General features: G+C 40.6%; 1 protein-coding gene across 1 annotated transcript in view; it reads right to left on the bottom strand.

The window, feature by feature from the left end:
* The window catches only part of LMBRD1 (LMBR1 domain containing 1), a 223,701-nt gene that overhangs the window by 111,004 nt on the left and 93,606 nt on the right, over positions 1-19,091 (bottom strand). Inside the window, exon 7 of the mRNA XM_006016640.3 lies at positions 9,463-9,536. Coding sequence (XP_006016702.1) covers positions 9,463-9,536 — 74 coding nt within the window. The remainder of the gene's footprint in view (positions 1-9,462; positions 9,537-19,091) is intronic.

Here is a 19,091-nt window from a genome sequence, read left to right as displayed (position 1 = left end):
GCCCCCCCCCCCCCCCCCCCCCCAAATCATAACCACCCCAACAGGTGTCTTTTTGAAACTGGAAATATGGTAACCCTATGTAAAAACCAACAGAAAGTGCTACAAGATTAGTGCATGCCTAGAAATCTTTCAGAGAACATAGTTTCATCACTTATTAGGACCTTCTGCAGAATTTGGCTGGGACCTTGAAGGCTACTGGCCAAAAAACCCCCAAGAAACAAACACACCCCACATTTACCATTAGCAATATTTCTACCCCTTTTTCCTCAGCTAAACTGCAAAAAAAAAATTTTTATATTAGGTTTTAGCCAAACTGAAAGCAATGAAGAACACACCTTTACCCCATGGTGGTCACCATCTCTGCTACTTCCTTGTTACCATTAAGCAACCCAACTCTACCCAGAGTCGTGGTGGATGGGTCGGTTTCGACTTGGAAGGGTGTGGGAAGTGGGGTCCCACAGGGTTCAGTCCTTGGACCGATACTCTTTAATGTCTTCATCAGTGACTTGGACGAGGGAGTGAAATGTACTCTGTCCAAGTTTGCAGATGACACAAAGCTATGGACAGGTTGGACAAGTGGGCACAAAACAGAATGCAGTTCAACAAGGAGAAATGCAAAGTACTGCACCTAGGGAGGAAAAATGTCCAGCACACCTACAGCCTAGGGAATGACCTGCTGGGTGGCACGGAAGTGGAAAGGGATCTTGGAGTCTTAGTGGACTCCAAGATGAACATGAGTCGGCAGTGTGACGAAGCCATCAAAAAAGCCAATGGCACTTTATCGTGCATCAACAGATGTATGACATAGGTCCAAGGAGGCGATACTTCCCCTCTATTGGGCACTGGTCAGACCGCAGTTGGAGTACTGCGTGCAATTCTGGGCGCCGCACTTCAAGAGGGATGCGGATAACCAGGAGAGGGTCCAGAGAAGGGCCACTCGTATGGTTAAGGGCCTACAGTCCAAGCCTTACGAGGAGAGACTAGAGAAACTGGATCTATTCAGCCTCCGCAAGAGAAGGTTGAGAGGCGACCTTGTGGCTGCCTATAAGTTCATCACGGGGGCACAGAAGGGAATTGGTGAGTATTTATTCACCAAGGCGCCCCCGGGGGTTACAAGAAATAATGGCCACAAGCTAGCAGAGAGCAGATTTAGATTGGACATTAGGAAGAACTTCTTCACAGTTAAAGTGGCCAGGGTCTGGAACGGGCTCCCAAGGGAGGTGGTGCTCTCCCCTACCCTGGGGGTCTTCAAGAGGAGGTTAGATGAGTATCTAGCTGGGGTCATCTAGACCCAGCCCTCTTTCCTGCTTATGCAGGGGGGTTGGACTCGATCTATTGAGGTCCCTTCCGACCCTAACATCTATGAATCCATGAATCCAAATACCCACATGTTTGAAAGCAAGATGGGTTACCCTCTTTTGCACTGTGGCTTGTAAAATGATGTTCCACCTTGGTACAAACATACAGTAACAGGTACTGACTGGAAAAAGTTCATGGTTTAGAAAACAAAAACAAGGCAAATAATAGTCAAAGTACCTAGATTTACCTTCCTAATTAATCTCTAACAAACACTTAAACTGTTTGTTCATCTAAACCTCTGTTTAGAATTTAGGCACACATTTAAAAAGCAAATTTTCAATCCAATCAAATCAAATATTGCCTCAAATCAAGAGGCAATATACAAGAGTTATAAATAGGATCTAGTTGAGCTATGCATCTCAGAATTTGTAAGAATATTAGAAACTTTAGTAAGCTTGGATGACACTAAAGAATACGGTCTATTTCAGGTTCCCCCCCCCAAAAAATCATAGTTATAGCATCAAGTATGTTATACACTTTGGCTGCTGACAGACCCGGGGGGGGGGAAAACAACACGACGACAAAAAAAAACAAACAAAACCGTGCTTTAATGGAAGAGACAGCACATAAAAAAAAAGTTTGACCCAGCTCTACAGCCTGTATAGATTGAGCACTTCAGTGGGGTTTTTGGCGCTTTTATCCAAAATGGATAGAATCGGCTATTAAATAAGAGTGCTAAAAATACCTGCTGAAGCACCCGACAGAAATTGTGAGAGCCAGGTCCAACCAATGTGCTGCCTCTTCTGGGCGTGCGCTGCACTCCATGCAGGGACACATCAAGCTTTAAGTGCCATTTTTGCCCTTAAGTTATGTCCAGTGTAGTCTTGTAGAAATGTAGCTACAAATGCAAATAAGCATCTTCAGAGTGAAACCATATTAAATTTATGGCAAAAGGTTTTATAAAAAGTCAATATGCAATGAACAAAGCTTAAAAGCGTCTATACCAGCAGGATTAAGTTGTAAATCCCCTAAAGAAGCTCCTACTTACCACATTAATGGGACACTATAAAATAATGACAAAACAACAACTTTATTATGTTATCTTCATAGACTATACCACCCACCTGATGCAGCCAACACTATGATACCAAGTAAAGGTTGTAGGTCTGTTACTATAAGGCAACTGAGATACTGATCTCTTTTTACAGCCAAGGGAACCTTAAAATGCACAGCATCTTGCAAGAGACACTCAGCACTTCCCAGGTAAGTCCCTCAGCAATTTCCACCCCCCACCTCAACTGAAGAGTCTCTCCTCTAGCTTCATAAAAAGTTAAATTCTCAAACACTATACAGTACTGCAGCTTTGGATTCTTTCAATGTTGTACCACTTAATTCACTATTTGAGAATCTAGTTATTAAAAGCCACCTTTCTTTACTGCTCCTTAACTATTTTCCCCAATACCTCTTCATTTATCATACCACTGGAGATACAGAATAATGAATAAGGAAATCAGTAAACTTAAATTTGCTCCACTGGTCTTCAAAGTGTCATCAACTGTAAAATCGTTCTGGAAATATTTTCAATTTACTATAAAAAAGGTATCATTGTAGTTCGTGCAGACAGCAGTTTTCATTTCTGATTAAGAAAAGTGTCTACTATGGAAATCATTTTGAGACTGCATGCACAAGGTAGTGTGTGCCACCATGTAGTAGTATGGCTATTCTAAAGGGGCCCTCTGTTCCCTAAAAAGAAGCAGCTTTAAGTGTCTCAAATTACACGCCATACTTACGTTAGACAAAATATGATCCAGCAACCCTCTTGCTGCTCCCGGTTCATCGGTTACCAACCAGGAAGTTTCTCAAGTTTTACCAGACTAAACAACAGATTCTGAATTTGGGTCTTATTGAACAACGGACTTCTACTAGACCAAAAATGGGAAAACTTTTTTTCTAGCCTACAAAAGGCACGTCTGATGCTTACTATATTTATACTTGCCTTTATCATATTTAATTTGTCCCACAGACCACTCAGTGCTACATTTAAGGTAACCAATTTAAAAGGTGCAACCTGTCCAGCATGAAAAAGCATTCAGTGAATAAAAGCTAGTTTGGAATACAAAATACAAGCATACAAGTCACACTAGCTCCCTGAGGGTTTTATTCAAGTAAATACAATGGTTCAAAATATGCTCTGCCCATATCTGTACCAACAGCTCAATCTGTTACACTCAAGTGTAAAGGCATGAACCCTAACACACCATTCAATTAAGTGTCACTAGTTCATTAAGCATGTAATGACTTGCTTGTCAGGTCAGGAAGAATCCTGAACGATGCAAAAGATGCTATTTCTGAAAATTACTGGGATAGTGCTAGTCCCATACTGAAGTACAAGGGTGCCTTAAAAAGTCACATCCATTGGGAAATGCACAAGAGAATTTAACAGAAACACTTAACTCTACACAAGGAAGCAGATACAGACTTGATGTTGCAAATGAGGCAGTGGACAAGTGGGGATGATAAGAACACAATTCTTAAAGGAAAAAACACTGTGCCCAAGTGTATTCTAAACTGTAGACACAGTAAGAGAATATTGGCTCTGTTCAACTTGATTATCCTTATGACTGTGGCTGGAACAAAATATTGTTTACATGCATTTGTCCCATTCACTTGATGCCCATAGAAATGCATCCAAAAAAGGAACTATGCACCTCTGACCTGTTATGCAATGACTTAATTAGTGAGTTCTGCTCAGATGATGCGAGTGTCTCACTAAGTAAATCTCATCTACATGATGTAATCTTTTTTATGTAATCTTTTTTATGTTATATCTAGCTTTTGCAAACTATATCTAACTGAATACTTAAGGCAAGTTGCAGATGCTGGGAGGGGTGTGGCACGTGTGTGTTAAGAGATGCTTGCAGAGCACAGCGTGTGGGATGCGGAGGATTCCTGGAATGCCTCCCTAACACCAGCAGGATAGTGTCTCCCTGACACTTGTAAGATAGCAAGAAGTTCAGAAAAAGGTCTCATCATAATGCTAAAAATCACACCCCTGGGCAGGGCAAAAGTATGTTAATGAAATATATATGTATGTAAATGAATTACATGGCTAAAACATAGGTACAGAGACATGCTCAGTAGAGAACGTCTTATGTCAGTGGCTTGTAACCAATCACTGAGCGATACACTTGCAAACATATGTATAAAAAGGTACCCAAAGGCAGAAACCGGTGGTGCTTGCTTTGCAAACGATTGCCAAGCACCCCTCTCTGCGCAGACTGGAAACAATAAAGATTAAAGTTGGATCCTCCACCCCTGTGCGTTCATTGGCAATAGCGCACCGGGCACGAACTCACACTGTCCGTTGGGGACAACATACAAGATTATGATCGGTCTATTGCTTGCTTTCAAGGACCACTCATCATAATCCTAGGATATACTGCATGAGTGAGCTTGTCTTCATATTCTCCTTATCAGCAAAGGTATATAAAGCATTATTTTGGTTTTGGATACAAAATAGCTGTACAGCTAAAAAGTGTGTTTTGGGTTCTTTTTCCTGCAGGTGTCGGAAGCCACCAAGTCAAATCAATATTACGCTAAAAGGTAGCCGTTTACAAGGAAATATTGAGCTAGGGAGGGTCTAGTCAGAACATACTTTCGTGTCTGCAGGCATCCTCTCTGCCGCTCTAGCAGAAGCAGCAATTCTCCTTTCCATAGAACAGGGGAAAAGCTTCACCCTCATGAGACTTCTTGTGCACCCCACACAGAACAAACTTTTGAAAACATTAAAAGACCTAGCAACAAGCTGCAGAACTAAGCCCCAAGTGTTAATATAGAGATCCCCAGAGAACAAGGAAAACATGAGCACAATAAATCTCAGTAGAATTTAGTAGAAACAAGAGAAGTGATTTGATTTGTGCCTTCTTCCCCCCAGCGGTTTTACAGACATTCACAACTTTTGAGCAAAGTTTTAAAAGCTATGAAGGCTTAAAGCTAAAACTAAATTCACCATACTAGACTAGTAATGTTACCCAATTAACCTCAATGACTGAAAAGCAATGCTGAAAGCAGCAAATTTATAGAACTGATCTTTTAACAGAAGTATCAAAATGCATACTACAATTAGTTTATAATGCTGTAAGTGGTAATAAGATAAAATATATATGTTTGCATTAATACAGTTACATCTTACAGGTTAACAATGTAAGGTATAACCCCTTTACAGGCATAAGCCAACTGACAGCAGTTAGATGCCCTTGGGCAAGTTCAATAAACTGACTACTTCTGAGTCTTTTGTCTTCTGAAGTACTTAACAAGCACAGCAGAAAAAGGATGGATCACTGATCTAATTGAAAGCTACCCTTTGAATTTTTCAGCATGCTGACTTCACTTCCATTGTTCTCTTATTGAATGGAGAAATACAGTAAACCAAACTAAATAGTGTGAAAAAGTACTCAGCTGATCTTGGTGATAAAAACCCAATTTGAGATGAAACTGAAGTATTCTCACCTACTTTCACCTTTCACATAATTATGGTCAATATTCCCCAATTTAAAAAAGTATAAAAGTGTACTACACAATAATTTTGCATTGGTACTGTACACTAATCATTAACATTGCCTCCAAGAAAATACTAATTGACTGCAGACTGAAAAAGTACACATTATGCGCAAATTAGCCTCAATGAAAACAAACGAGAGAGATGGAAAAAAACCCGATTCAGAATGCCAGACTGCAAAGATATCTATACTTTGCATATTATCCCAACTGATGATATTCAATTTTTTCCATGGACTGTAACATAAAGCTAAATTTCAGACCCAAATACAATACTCTCTTATGCAGGCATGTACCACCAACTCTATTAAACCTTGTCACAAAAGTATCATTTTGTGAAACTTTTGTGACTTTTAGATTCTATTTCCCCTTGCCCTTCCAAATATTCTCAGAAGGGATCTGTTGCAACACTTTCTGTTCTGTTGTAACTGCATTTTGCCCAGGAAGGCACATGAACTATTCAAACCTCTTCCCCCGCCCCACCCCACACACCCTAAAAAGCTCAGTTGCAAAACGCCAAGATGACTAGCAACTAATGCCAAGAGGAAAACAATGATCTTCCCCTCTCACCTTTTAGCCATAGCAGTGATGGGGGGTTGTGTTAAATATTACATGTCTTTATTTGGCAATGTGCTACCACTGAAATGCCTGAAATAGATCCTAGCTGACAGGGTTAGTCCCATACCCATTCACCAGCAAATCAAAGCTAAATTAATACTGGGCACCTTGAACAGCAGTGCTACATAGACAGTCAAAAACCACAAAGCTGAACCTATTTAATGTTCTCAGGTTTATCTAAACTGTGTATATTGAACCAATAAGCAAGTGAACAGACATTCATTTTTGGGCATTCATACATGTTTGCACTGCCATGCCGGGCACTTATAAAAGAGTGCCTGGTGTTACAGTGCTAGCAGTTGTATAAGTGGCAAAATGTGCATCAGCCCTGAGAAAATGGTGGTGGTGGCTTGCTTTTGAACTAAAACAGAGGGGTTTTACTTCAAAAAGCGCACCACCATTATTATTTTCTGCTCATTGATGCACATTTTGCTACTTATACAACTACAAGCAAAGCAGTGTGGTGTGTGTCAGCTCGCATGCGGAGTAGATTATTAACTGATCTGCTCCAACCCGCTGGATCTCCAGCACATTGCAGGATGAAAACGTATGTGTATAAATGCTCTCCGATTCCAAAAAATGCAGCCACATGCCTGCAGTGGCCCAGGCCAGAAACCAGAGGTGCTAGAACATGCCTCCCTGCTCAGCTCAAGCAGACAGCTTGGGCCAAGGCTAGCCCACCCACCCTACAAAGGGAGAGGGTAAATGAGAGAACAGGTTTGCATGGGAGGTGCAAGGAATTCATGGGATGCTGGGGCACTGAGTTCACTTGAATCTGGAGGGGATCTGGGTCAGAAGTTCAATAAACCAATTTAGCCTAAAATCAATTAAGTCTGATATTGTATCCATCCAGATTTATCTTAAACCAGTTTCAGCCACTTTGAAAGCAGTTCATGTGCATTGATTATCTCATAAGTTGCTGCGTTACAGCAGTGGTCTCCAAACTTTTTGAAGTGAAAAAACATGGTTTGAAGTAAAGGGCAAAGCAGGATCTACAGTGCCCCCTCCACCCAGCAGGTCAGTCTGGGAGATGACAGTGGAAGAGGGGGCCAATCAAGGCCCCCCACAGTAAGGGAGGGAGCGGGTCAGGAGTGAGTAGGGCCAGACAGGCCATGCCAGGGGAGGTCAGAGCCTGGGCATATCATCCAGGCACATGGGGGGCTCCCACCGCTGCACACACTCTGGCAGAGGCCCAGGGGGTACATGGCCCCCGCTCTATACATGGGGCGAGGTGGCTGCCACTGCACACTGGGCTTTGCGCCCTGAGCTGCACCAGGGCATGGGACTCAAAGCACAGCACACAGCAGCAGCAGACACCTCACCCTGCGCACAGATGGGGGGGGTGGCGGCACGTGGCCCCCAGGCCTCCGCCAGGGTATGTGCAGCAGCAGAGGACCCCCACACACCTGGACAAGCCACCTGGGCTACAACTCTCCCCTGACCCAGCCTGGCAGCAGGGGGCACAGCTCCACTGAGCCATGTGCATCCCCCTGCTCCTATGTCCTGTAGCTCCTGGATTGTGTCCCACCACTCCTGATTGCAGAGCCCCTGACAACAGTTGATCCAAGTCTGGGGAAGCTAGCCTCCCCCCCACCAACTTAGACTGTCAGGGGCTCCCCCATCAACCAGGCAATTGGGATAGACCAGTTGGTGACCACTGCATTACATATTTGAACCAGTTTCTGATCACTTACACTGGTTTGTGCACAATTTCTGTCCCTAGCCCAGGAGGGGATGATACCTTGACTGGGAACAAGGAAATGAATAAGTTGTTCAGGGGTCTTCAAAAGGAGAAAGGGGATACCACTATCAGTTAAGATTGGTTATGTTTGCATAAGTCTTTGTAATATATTACATTTTACAATAGTTTGTCCTCAATTAAGCAACAAGCTATTACCTATTTTAAGTCTGATCTGACATGTTTAGTTCAAACAATTTACTCCTCAGCTTTTAGCCATAAACACTATAGCTATTCACCAACAGTTTTTGATTTCCAAATGCCACTTCATAAGCAACAGAACAGCAAGTTAACACCATAAATACTATACCACTATACTAACACCATAAATAGGCTAACCTAGACAAAGAAGTGGTAGTGCCCCTTCTGTCAACAAGCTGATGGGTTCAGATTCCCCAGTGCTGCAATGGAACAAAAGGGAGAGGCATATGCAAAGTGTACAACAGGCATTTTTTCCTTTTTTATCCTTTTCTCTGTATGGTACTTTGGGGCGAAGAAATACTTCATTTTGAATCCACTGCTGTCAAAGGTTCCCAGGGTGAAAAGGTTTTCAAAAGAACCTCTCAGTTGGATCTCCAACAGTTGAAGTCTGCAGATCCAGTCTTAGAATGGTTCAAATGGAATTCAACTCAAAAGGACAGTAAGCCTGACCTCAGCATCACCTATGGAGATATGCACTCATTAACTTAAAAAAACTGATCTAAATCAAAACTTTTCACCGCTTATGGAAAAAGTAGCAAGTAAAGAAAGTGAGGGTTTTGTTTGTTCTTTAAAAAGTCAATATAAAAAAAATAATGTTTTATATAATGTTTGATGGGGTGTAAGAGTCATACCACAGAACAATCTGTAGATATCATCTTCCATTTTTTATTTTCTTCAGTTCTTGTTTATTTTTAAATCATTTAACAACCAACTTATTTTTGCTAAGGCACAGATCAGTGGCTCTTGGACATCAGTAAATCATGCAGCATTTGGTTACATCAAGATTTTGGTTTGAAACTCAAAGGGTTAGGAAGTCTGGATACCTCTAAACTAGGTCACCTCAAATTGCTACTATATTTTTGGAAGTAAAAGACATTTATTCCATTAATAGTTATAACAGGTAACCATTTATTACCCTTTTGTGCCAGCAGATTTGCTTTCAACATTAAGTTAACCGCACAAGTTAAATTTAATATTGGTAAGTTAGAATCAACAAAATGGTAGTCAAAAAGTACTGAACAGTCTCTGTAAAGGAGGTGGAGACTTACTGTGTAGGTGATTGCTGCCAACATACCAATCAAGGTCAAGGAACTAATGGAAAACGAAAGAGCAGCCAGGCCATCTGTAACATGAGAGCAGAAAAAACCTGCTTAAAATTCATATGCAAGGTAATACACTTTAACAGACTAAATCCACTGTGGCTGCAGAAGTCAAGGCTTTAAAATAAAAAAAAAAAAAAGTTTAAAAATAAAAATAAAAGCTTAAATAAATCAAGTAATTTGACTTTAGAGAAACAAGTTAGAACTGCATTTGCTTAACTAGAGCAGTGGTTCTCAACCTTTTTTGTACCGGGGATCCATTTGTAAACAAATCACCAGTCCCAACCCAGTGCCTCCTACCTCCAGACCTCCAGTGTGTTAGCCAGGAGGGGGCCCCCCATGCAGCCCCTTGCAGGCTGGAACTCCACCAGCTTGTAAGGGAAAAGCCATGGTTTCCCACATTTTTCTTCTTTAAAAGGAAAAAACACTTCTAATACGTTTGTTCACAACCCTTTCATACATTCTTGCAACTCATTTTTGCATCACAACATACTGAACTAGAGAACTAGCATGCAAGGCAATCCAAGTGAAGCTTATATAAACCATGTCTTTCAAAAAAGTGCAGTCATATCTGTGCTCCTTAAAATAAAAAAAATCTGTATAAAAAACCATTTAATCTACCTTTAGAAGCTTTTCCCCAGACTGATACCGCAGTGCCCCCCTCCAAAAAAAACAAAACAAAACACGAGAGCCCCCTATCCCCTACCCAAATCACACCATAGGGCCTCCCTGTATGTGTAAGGTATAAAAAACCCACAAAACAACACGTGTCTGCCTCAAAGAGCTCATATTAAAAACATCTGATGGACCAAAGAGAGTTAAGTAACAATGCCCAGCAATAAATAAATATTTAGCAAACATCAGATAGAATCACATTCAGTAAGTCTACATCCTTCATTCATTACATTTTTTCCAAGAAATCACAATCTGGATAAGCCCAACATGAAAAAACAAAATGGTTGTCACTTAATAAAGTCAGATTGAACAGTTTTCAAAAAATTAGATAAACTTCCAACCCAAGACCCAGTATTTTTCTGCTGTATAAAATTTTGGCCAGAAAAAGCAATCGATTTGGACCAATTAACTGGAAGATGTTCTTTGTTTTTCCACACAGTCTCAATCTGTCATCTTCCCTCAATTGCCTTTGCTCTAGATTGAGCATGCCCTAAAAGGAAAGATTACACACTTGGGCTTAGATACCAAATCACTGCTTATGAGTTTTTAGTTCACCTAAGCATTTCACTTTAGATTATGAAGTTATGTTTCAGAACCTCACCTTTTCATGGAAAGGAATATCATTCTACAAACAGTATCCTCATACAAAATGCTTCTCCCGTTACTAACTGGATTCTTAGCAAGAGGAACCCATATTCTTTTCACAGAACACACACTTCTCCTAAAAGTAGAATTGACAGTAATGTCCTACACCAAAATATTGTCCATCTCTGGATAGAATTCTTGGTGAAATAAAAATTATGGATGGGCATGCCCTGTATTCAGTCCACAGTAAATTCACTTTCATCTTCTAATTGCTAGGAATTACCTGAATACAGAATAAATATTAATGAATGCCAACCAGAAACTCTACTGGCCAGGTCAGAAAGCAACTGCAGCAGACGCAACAGTCTTATTTGTTCAAAGGGAAGCAAGAACTCAATTGGGACAATGCCTCCCTAAAAGCAAAACTATGTAAGATACCATCTTACTTTTGAGGCACCAGAACCCATGGCAGCTCCATTCTCTCCTCTTCAGTGAGCTCAAAGATGAACTACTAGGAGAAGCCAAACTCAGGCAGCTGGGAAGAAGAGAAACTGAAGCAGCAACCAACAGATTCTAAAAAGTTTCATCAATTTATCATACACCACACCACAAAAAAACAAAAGCCAAATACCAACTTTCCCTTTATTTTCATCTCTTCCTGGCTAGTCCCCTTCCACAATACTGCACAAGAGGGAAAAAAACATTTCCAAACATTTTGCTCATTATATCCCTTCCTTCCAATGTACTGCTTTAGAAGTTTGGATTATAAACTCTTTGCAAAGACTGCCTCCCCAAAGTGCCTGGTACAACGGGGTACTGAGCACATCTTTACAAAGATATAAAAACAATCTTAAACCATCTGAAGGCTATTCTCCAAAAGCTAAGTTTGGCTTTAAGAGCTGCATTACAGATAACTAAGAATACAAGCCAGAATGGTAACTAAGACCCCTAGAGGGTTCTGCATCATTTTAAAATTTATAGCTTTTAAAAGTATAAGGACTTTAAAGTGTATAGACAGCCCTGTTCAATTCAGTTTTCAGTACTTTTGTGCCAGTACAGTTTAAGTAACAGTTACTGCTTAACTTAGGTAATGGATAAGAACAAAATGCCTTTTACATGTCAGTTGCTCTCTCGACAGCCTTATGGAATTCTATTTGCTTGCTGGCAGTCATCCATTCTCTGGATGAATCTCTCTTGGCTACATCTTCAGGTAAATTAAAGATAACTTCCCTTGTACTTTTTACAAGCTTCTCATAGAAGCATGAGGGACTTCATACCTCCTCTTGGTATCTGACAAAAAAAGAAGGTCTTGGGAGTTCAAGATTATATATTCCTCTTCTTCCAATCTTCATTACTAAACCAGAATGCCACATGCTCCTGTAGCTTGTCACTATAAGAAACTGCTGATCCACTCACCTTGGCCAGTCTTCAACACTCCGGGAAGGTATGGGGATGATACAGCATACCTGCCAGAAAAGGCTGACACCCACTGCATTACAGCAATGCTGCAACACAAACAGAACTACACAACACTACATTTACTCAAATCTAAAATAAGGTACACCCCCTGCCCCCAGCACGGAGAAAATACCCTTACCTTAGGTTCAAGTACAGACCAGGGAAGAAGTTGCTGCGATTCAAGATGGGGACTGGATGGCTCACATGGCAGGTAAGGGATGTATTCAGCAGGGAGGGGTACATAGAGAGAGCTGCTGTGGCCATAGCTCTGGCCACAGTCCCAGCCTGAGGCTGGAGCCAGAATTGCCATTACTGCCTGGGTGCCCCATGCCCCCAACCAAGCCAGGGCCAGAGTAACTAACAAAGATTTTTTTTCCCCCCAGTGGCAGAAGGGTGGGGAAGACAAGGGACATGGAGAAGGCAGCCTAGTCCCCAACCACAGTTTTCCCCCATTGCTATTTTGCCTGTGGCAATGTGGGGGTGGGGGGGGAAGGAAGAGGGATTAAATTAAAAAAAAAAAAAAAACAACCTTCCCATAACTAGGATTCTAGATGTGGAAAATTCAAAATTTAAACCCATTTATAGAAGTTTTCCCATGTCTACAATCTAGTAACTAATTGAAGGGTTGTCTTAACATTGAGAGTTGCCTTGGATTTAGATGAATATGGCATCTGTGAACAGCTTGTCATGAGTAGGCTTCGCTTGCAGCCTAGTGAACAAGATTAAGCAATCAGAGTCTAGCCTTCTGCTGGTAGAAAGTGGCATAACTGCCTATATTTTTGGAGTAGGTCTACCTTAGGATTGATTTTGTCGAGAAGAATACTGCCCACTACAAAAGTTCCCATCACACCTTAACTACATTTTCCATAGCAACAAGCAAACCTTACTACTAATTAATATGGGGGTGTAAAACAGAACGCCCTTACAAGCGTGTATTAAAAATGAAGTACTTCTAACCCTACAAAAATATGCATTTGCTATTCAGATGCATCTCGTCATACAGCATATAAAAGGACAACAGGGGTAGCCCAGTGGCTAACAGACAAGATATATCATTCAACAGCATGTTACCTGACCACCACCCACCTTTCATAGGTTTCCACAGACAGTAGCTAGTGTAAGAAGCATTACTCGTTCAACTTGAAATTTGCTGTTATGACATATCTTTGTATTTCTATGAAGTTTACATTCAAATTTATTTGTCCTCTTATGTTCAAATTATAGTTCCTAGAGCTAAACCTAATGAAACAAAAATTTGGGGGTTAATCCCATTAGAAGCTACACTCTATTATTGCACTGGATTCTCAAACTTTTTATGCTCAAGGCACCCTGGATAGAATCATAGCATCCCTTGGGAAAGGCAAGCTCTTATTTTTCTGCAGCTAAAAGTGGGGAGGGGAATAGATTCTTTTTTTCCCCTGTTACAAAGAACTCAAGATGACCAAAACTATGGATTTCTAATGGCATTTTTGGGGTTTAGCTTGTGAACCATGTTTGCAAATTTAAAAACAGTGAATACTATATGGCACCCCATGAAATTCTTGAAAGGATCTCAGAAATCAGTTCCCAATACCTACCACTGCCAGATGTCGCCTATGAAAGAAAAATCTCTTTGGGATACTGACAAGTCAGATACTGGCAATGCTGGTTTTAATGTACAGATTCTACTCAAGTGTCTTCCTCATCTTGGCTTAGTCTTAGCTGCAACAATCCAATAGTGTTAAAATTAAGCTAGTCATTGAACTCAAATTATGTTAGAAGGATAGGGAAGTATAAAAGTAAGCTAGGTAAGAGTCTCTCACTGAAGGACCATGGGCTATTTTAAAACAGTTCAAGTGTCTTGTTCAGTGCTCTGTGATGTCAATGTGGCCAACTACCTCTGTTTCCCCTCGAGGGTTGCCAAACCAAGAATTTACTGGCAATCTGAAAACTTTTTACTGACATTCAAGCTTCTCTACTAGCACATTTTACTGACACATTATGTACAATGTAGGCCTTCTGGTAGCATCAGACAATAGTTAAAAAGGTCCAGGTTTAAAGTTGGAATTTTGACGTTAAACATAGTAAACAGTTTGGTTGTCAGTAAAGATTTCAGACTGTCAGTAAAAACAGTTTTCTTGGATGCTTCTCAACTGCAGCTTGACTGCAATGCTTCTCAACTGCAGCAGTGGTTTTACAGCATGCTTGTCCCACTCCAGGGGTCCCCTACTTATCTCCAAACTTGATGCCCGTGATGGTACTGTGCTGTCCCCCCCCCGTCTTGACCCTAGTCCTCATTCCCACATGGACCTCCAACAATTCTCTTCACTCCCAGCCCTGCAGCTTCATCCCAGTTGTAGCACCTTCTCCCCATCCTGCTTTGGGCTATGAACCCTGCCTGAAGGCCAATAGGGATACAGGCTGGCAACAGGATGCAAAAACAACAGCAGCAGCTCATGGCTGGTAGGGGGAGGCAGGAAAAGAGGGGATAGGAGACCTCCAGAGGGTCCCATGGGCTACAAAGCCCTAAAAAGAACTCCCTGAAGTGTGCTGAACTCCTAACTGAGGCACCAGGTAAAGCTGCTCTGCTCTGTTTGTGTATCAAGCAGCTTAATCTGCTTTGCTTGAAACAAACAAGAAACCCACACCAGACATTTCAGCTGTCCCCCACCACTTTGTTTTTCTGGTTTTTGTTTTTTTAAATAGACTGCCCATAAGTTTACAGATTGCCAACAGCCCTGATTGCCATTCACTGATTTGCTTGCTTAAAACCAACAGCCTCCCACTTTAAAAGATCAGGACCTTTCCAGGATGGTACTCTTTTGGTAGCATTCTTTAGTCTTGCAATTCTGCTTCCATCAGAGCCTTGTTAGCTTATTGAGCATAGTACACATTTCTTTCAGCTTTTTGGAAAAGGACCAAATGATTTTCACAGACAAGCATTACTGCTAAATTTTGTTTGAGCAGTTCTGCCTGCAGTTTAATAGATACTTGCATTGTTTACAAATGTTTGCAAAGCACCTAAGTTACAGTATCATGAATATCTGTTGCCTTGTATTATGCATCTGCTTTTACAATGTTCTTCTGATAAAAAGGGAATAATTGAAAGTTAAAAACCCAATAGAATTAAATTTTTGCTTACTCTGGCTAACAGAAATTATAGGCTGATGGCAATGTAAAGCACAGAAAGAACTTACAACAGTTACTAAGGTGCAACAAAAATTTGATTTCAACTACAAGACATTCTATGATCAGAAAAAGACCAGCTAGAACACTGCATGTCAGGAACAGGAAGAGGGGGTCAACCAAGGAAGTGATGATAGAAGACTGAACTACATATGAAGCGGAGTGATAGGGCTGATAGAAAAGTAATGGTCCATCATGTCACTAAGTCTCCTGACAAAAATGGCACTTAACTGATTCTACTACTACAAGCAGTAGAAATCTCACACAATAACTGGACTTGAGGACTTTAGGCTCATTTTTTATATATGGTTTAAAAAGAAAAAAAAATCCTGAATGTTTAAACTCATCATTCAGTAGCAACATGCAATCTTACATGCCTAACGTAAGCTGGATTCAAGTAAACATTTTTCTGATATCAAAGTCATGATTTAAGTACTCTATTTTAGTTCAAGAAGGTACTTTAATTATGATACTATGTTACAGTGTTTAAATACATGTCAGACCTGGTAATTTTCCTAATGTTGATTAAATATAAAGAACTTTAAATATGCATTTTAAAAATGTCTATGCCCCTCCTATCAATTTCCTTCTGCAAAAAAAAAAGCCACACACACACACACACACACAAATAAACCTTCATTTCTAGCATGCAGATCAAAAACAAAAACACAAAAAACCAAAAGGGCACATGCACTCGGAAGGTGTATTCCATTTCTGTAGGAAAGCATAAGGAAAAGTTAACTTTATACTTCCATTACCTAAAATTAGTTTCCAGAATGCTTTATGTTGCTTAATTTTTCAAAACTAGAATTCCAGGTTTTCAAACATATTTGATGGAAAGCTATGCAACTTAACAAAAATTGTTATAAAAAGTTGAACTTTCCCTAAAAAAAAAAAAAAAAAAAAAAAAAAAAGCTACTTTTGGAAGCCTCCATGATGGGATGCTGACAGTTTAAGAAGGTGTTGGAGACTGAGATGGAGCCTGTTCATTGTTAAATTACCACTTCTTTACTGAATATGAGTACTTCCTATGTGTACCCAGAATGGTCTGTTGTCTTCATTGACAGTGTCAGATATCTGGCTCTTTCTTTGGACTTGTACAAGCTACTTGATGGATAGACAGATCCCCAAAAGAACCAAAAGCAAAAACACAGAAAGAAATATAAACTTGCCCTTTTATAGACAACTTGTTTTTTTGGTTTTTTTTAATTTAACTGCAGAATTGTTATTGGTGATGCATAAGCTATAAAAAAGTTTGACTTCTAGACTGTAGACCAATTCTCTATGGTAACTATTCAGAAAAAGCTGTGTGCACATTTAAAATCAAGCAGATGTGGAAAAGAATAAGAGCCAAACAACTTGGTATTTGAAGCTGTGGAAATTGAGTTTTCAAACATTTTACCTATGATCTGTAAGTTAAAGAAAAATATATTGAGCTTTTGTCAGGTTTTAGTCATGCTTTAGAGCACTAGCACTTAGGCTGTAAAGTACTGCAAATCTTTCTCTATCAAGAACAGACTTTACCCACTAACAGGCAAGATAAATCATGTAAGGTACAATTTTAACCTGGCTTTATTTTGAATAAAGATCCAGCCACCATACTGCTGAAATTAAATTAAAAATGAAAGTTGGCTTTAAAAACCTAGAGTCTTGAACATAAATAGGCAATATAACATGCCCTTTTTAAAATTTCTCATTATGCCCTTATACTGTAGTTTACATCCTGGCTGTCCAACTTAAGTAGATGAGGGCCAAACACCCCATGCACCACACTGGAGTGAGTCACGATACACACAATATTGATGAGTTCTCCCAGCCCCATGCAGCCGGACCTCTCCTACCTCCAACCACTGCATCATGCACCCATGCCCCCCACACTGCTGCACCATGCACCTGCCCCCACCCTGGTTCATCACACAGCCAAGCCCACCCTCAGCTCCCCTGACTACTGTGATTCACTACCCTGCTCTCTGGAGGTAGGAACAGGAAGTTAAAGTCTGAGGAAGGAAAGGGCCTAGTTGCAGGTCACATGTAGCTTGCAGACCATCCGCTCTGCTTTGCATAATCTTCTATAAGGATTCCCCAAACAATTAATGAATTTACACATCCTGGTTACAAACCTCCAAAGTAAGCCTAGAACAGCAATATCTGACCTTCAGGAGACAGACAAGTGCAGATAAGATTAGGACTTCTGGGTATCATTTGTTCGGCTCTTTCTATTTAGTCATACTTTTCTTAAGAGCTTGTCATCTAAAACAGAAGACAAACGGTGAAAGCAGCATTCAGCCGCTTGTTTTTATAAACCACAGGACCAACCCAAAGATTAAGGTTAGTGAGTACAGGTAGATGAACAAGTTACTATAAAGAGGAGGACAGAAATTAATAGTATATCAGTTACTCTCTGGCAACTGCTCATGCATATACCATATTTACTTGAATATAAAAACAAGTCCCCTCCTCCAGTCAGCATGGGAGGGGGGGGAAAAAAGCTCATCTTCATTTGCATACAAGGAAACCTCATTAAATATGTTGTCTGTCATTAAACTGATACCAAAAGCAGCATGTGCTCAGTTACAGAAAGCAACTATGAAGCTGACTAAATGCAGCCAAGCACTGAACACGACTATACAACATTGCCCATACTGTACAAACATACTTACGGGAACCTACCACAAGGATAGGTTAGCGTAGCCCATCTGAACAAGATGTATGGTGATGTCCGTTGAACTCAGTCCCCCTCAGCACTCTTCCACGTCATGAGGAGCTGCTACATGGAATACAATTAGACTTCTTCTTCACTCCCACAGCTGACCTGTGCCTTTCTTTACCATTTAAAATATTCTTCCCCTTAAATGTCTGGCAAAGATCACCAAAACAGGGCCCCAAACAGCTCACCTAGAACCCTTCTGTCACCCCCTCTCTCAGACTGTCACCCATGATTAGAAGAGATTGAGCCAGACCAGGTTGCTCCGTGTCTTATCTGCATATTAGATTTTGGAGGTTCCTGGGACTTGTAACAAGACTGTTCTAGTCATGAGTGACAGTTAAATTATCACAAATCCTGTAGGAGTACCACCATCTGGAACACGCGCACACACGCTGAGCTATTTGGTCATCATGCCTTGAAATCCTGCTGACTCTGCTGGGACCAAGCCCAATCAACTAGAACGGTAAAATCATGAGTCCTTTGGCTTTGGACTAAGTATCATGCATAGTTTTTTGTTTTTGTTTTTTTTCTATATACATAATACAAAGAGGTATAAGGAGTGCTGCTTAAAAATGTGTTTGTGGAGTACCTGTACTAAAACTTGCAGCAGTTTAAAAAAAAAAATAAAAAAAAGCGCATTGGTTTTGGATGAACTTACTCTATGAGCACCCATCATAACTGGCCTATAAACATGTCCATAATTAAATTTGTATTATTTAAAAGTCAGTATTTTCTAGTTTATCCCTCACTTCCATGTGCTCAGGGAGAGCAGGTTCTGACAGTAAGGTTGAAGAAGGGGTTGCAGGGAGAAGCTAGGAGGAGGGTGGGGGGCAAAAGGGCAAGAGAGCTACCTGATCCCCTGAAATTTAGTTTTCCTTGCTGTAGCAGTGGGAATGATAAAAATTCAAGGCAAAACCTCCAATAATTAGGTCGTGTACCTGGACAATTATAACCACCTTATAATCTTACCAAATACAGAACCTAATTA

This window comes from Alligator sinensis, unplaced genomic scaffold (assembly GCF_000455745.1).
Source record: "Alligator sinensis unplaced genomic scaffold, ASM45574v1 scaffold499_1, whole genome shotgun sequence".
Lineage (NCBI taxonomy): Eukaryota > Metazoa > Chordata > Crocodylia > Alligatoridae > Alligator > Alligator sinensis.
The sequence above is the reverse complement of the archived record's forward strand: the minus strand, read 5'-3'. Positions and strand labels throughout refer to the sequence as shown.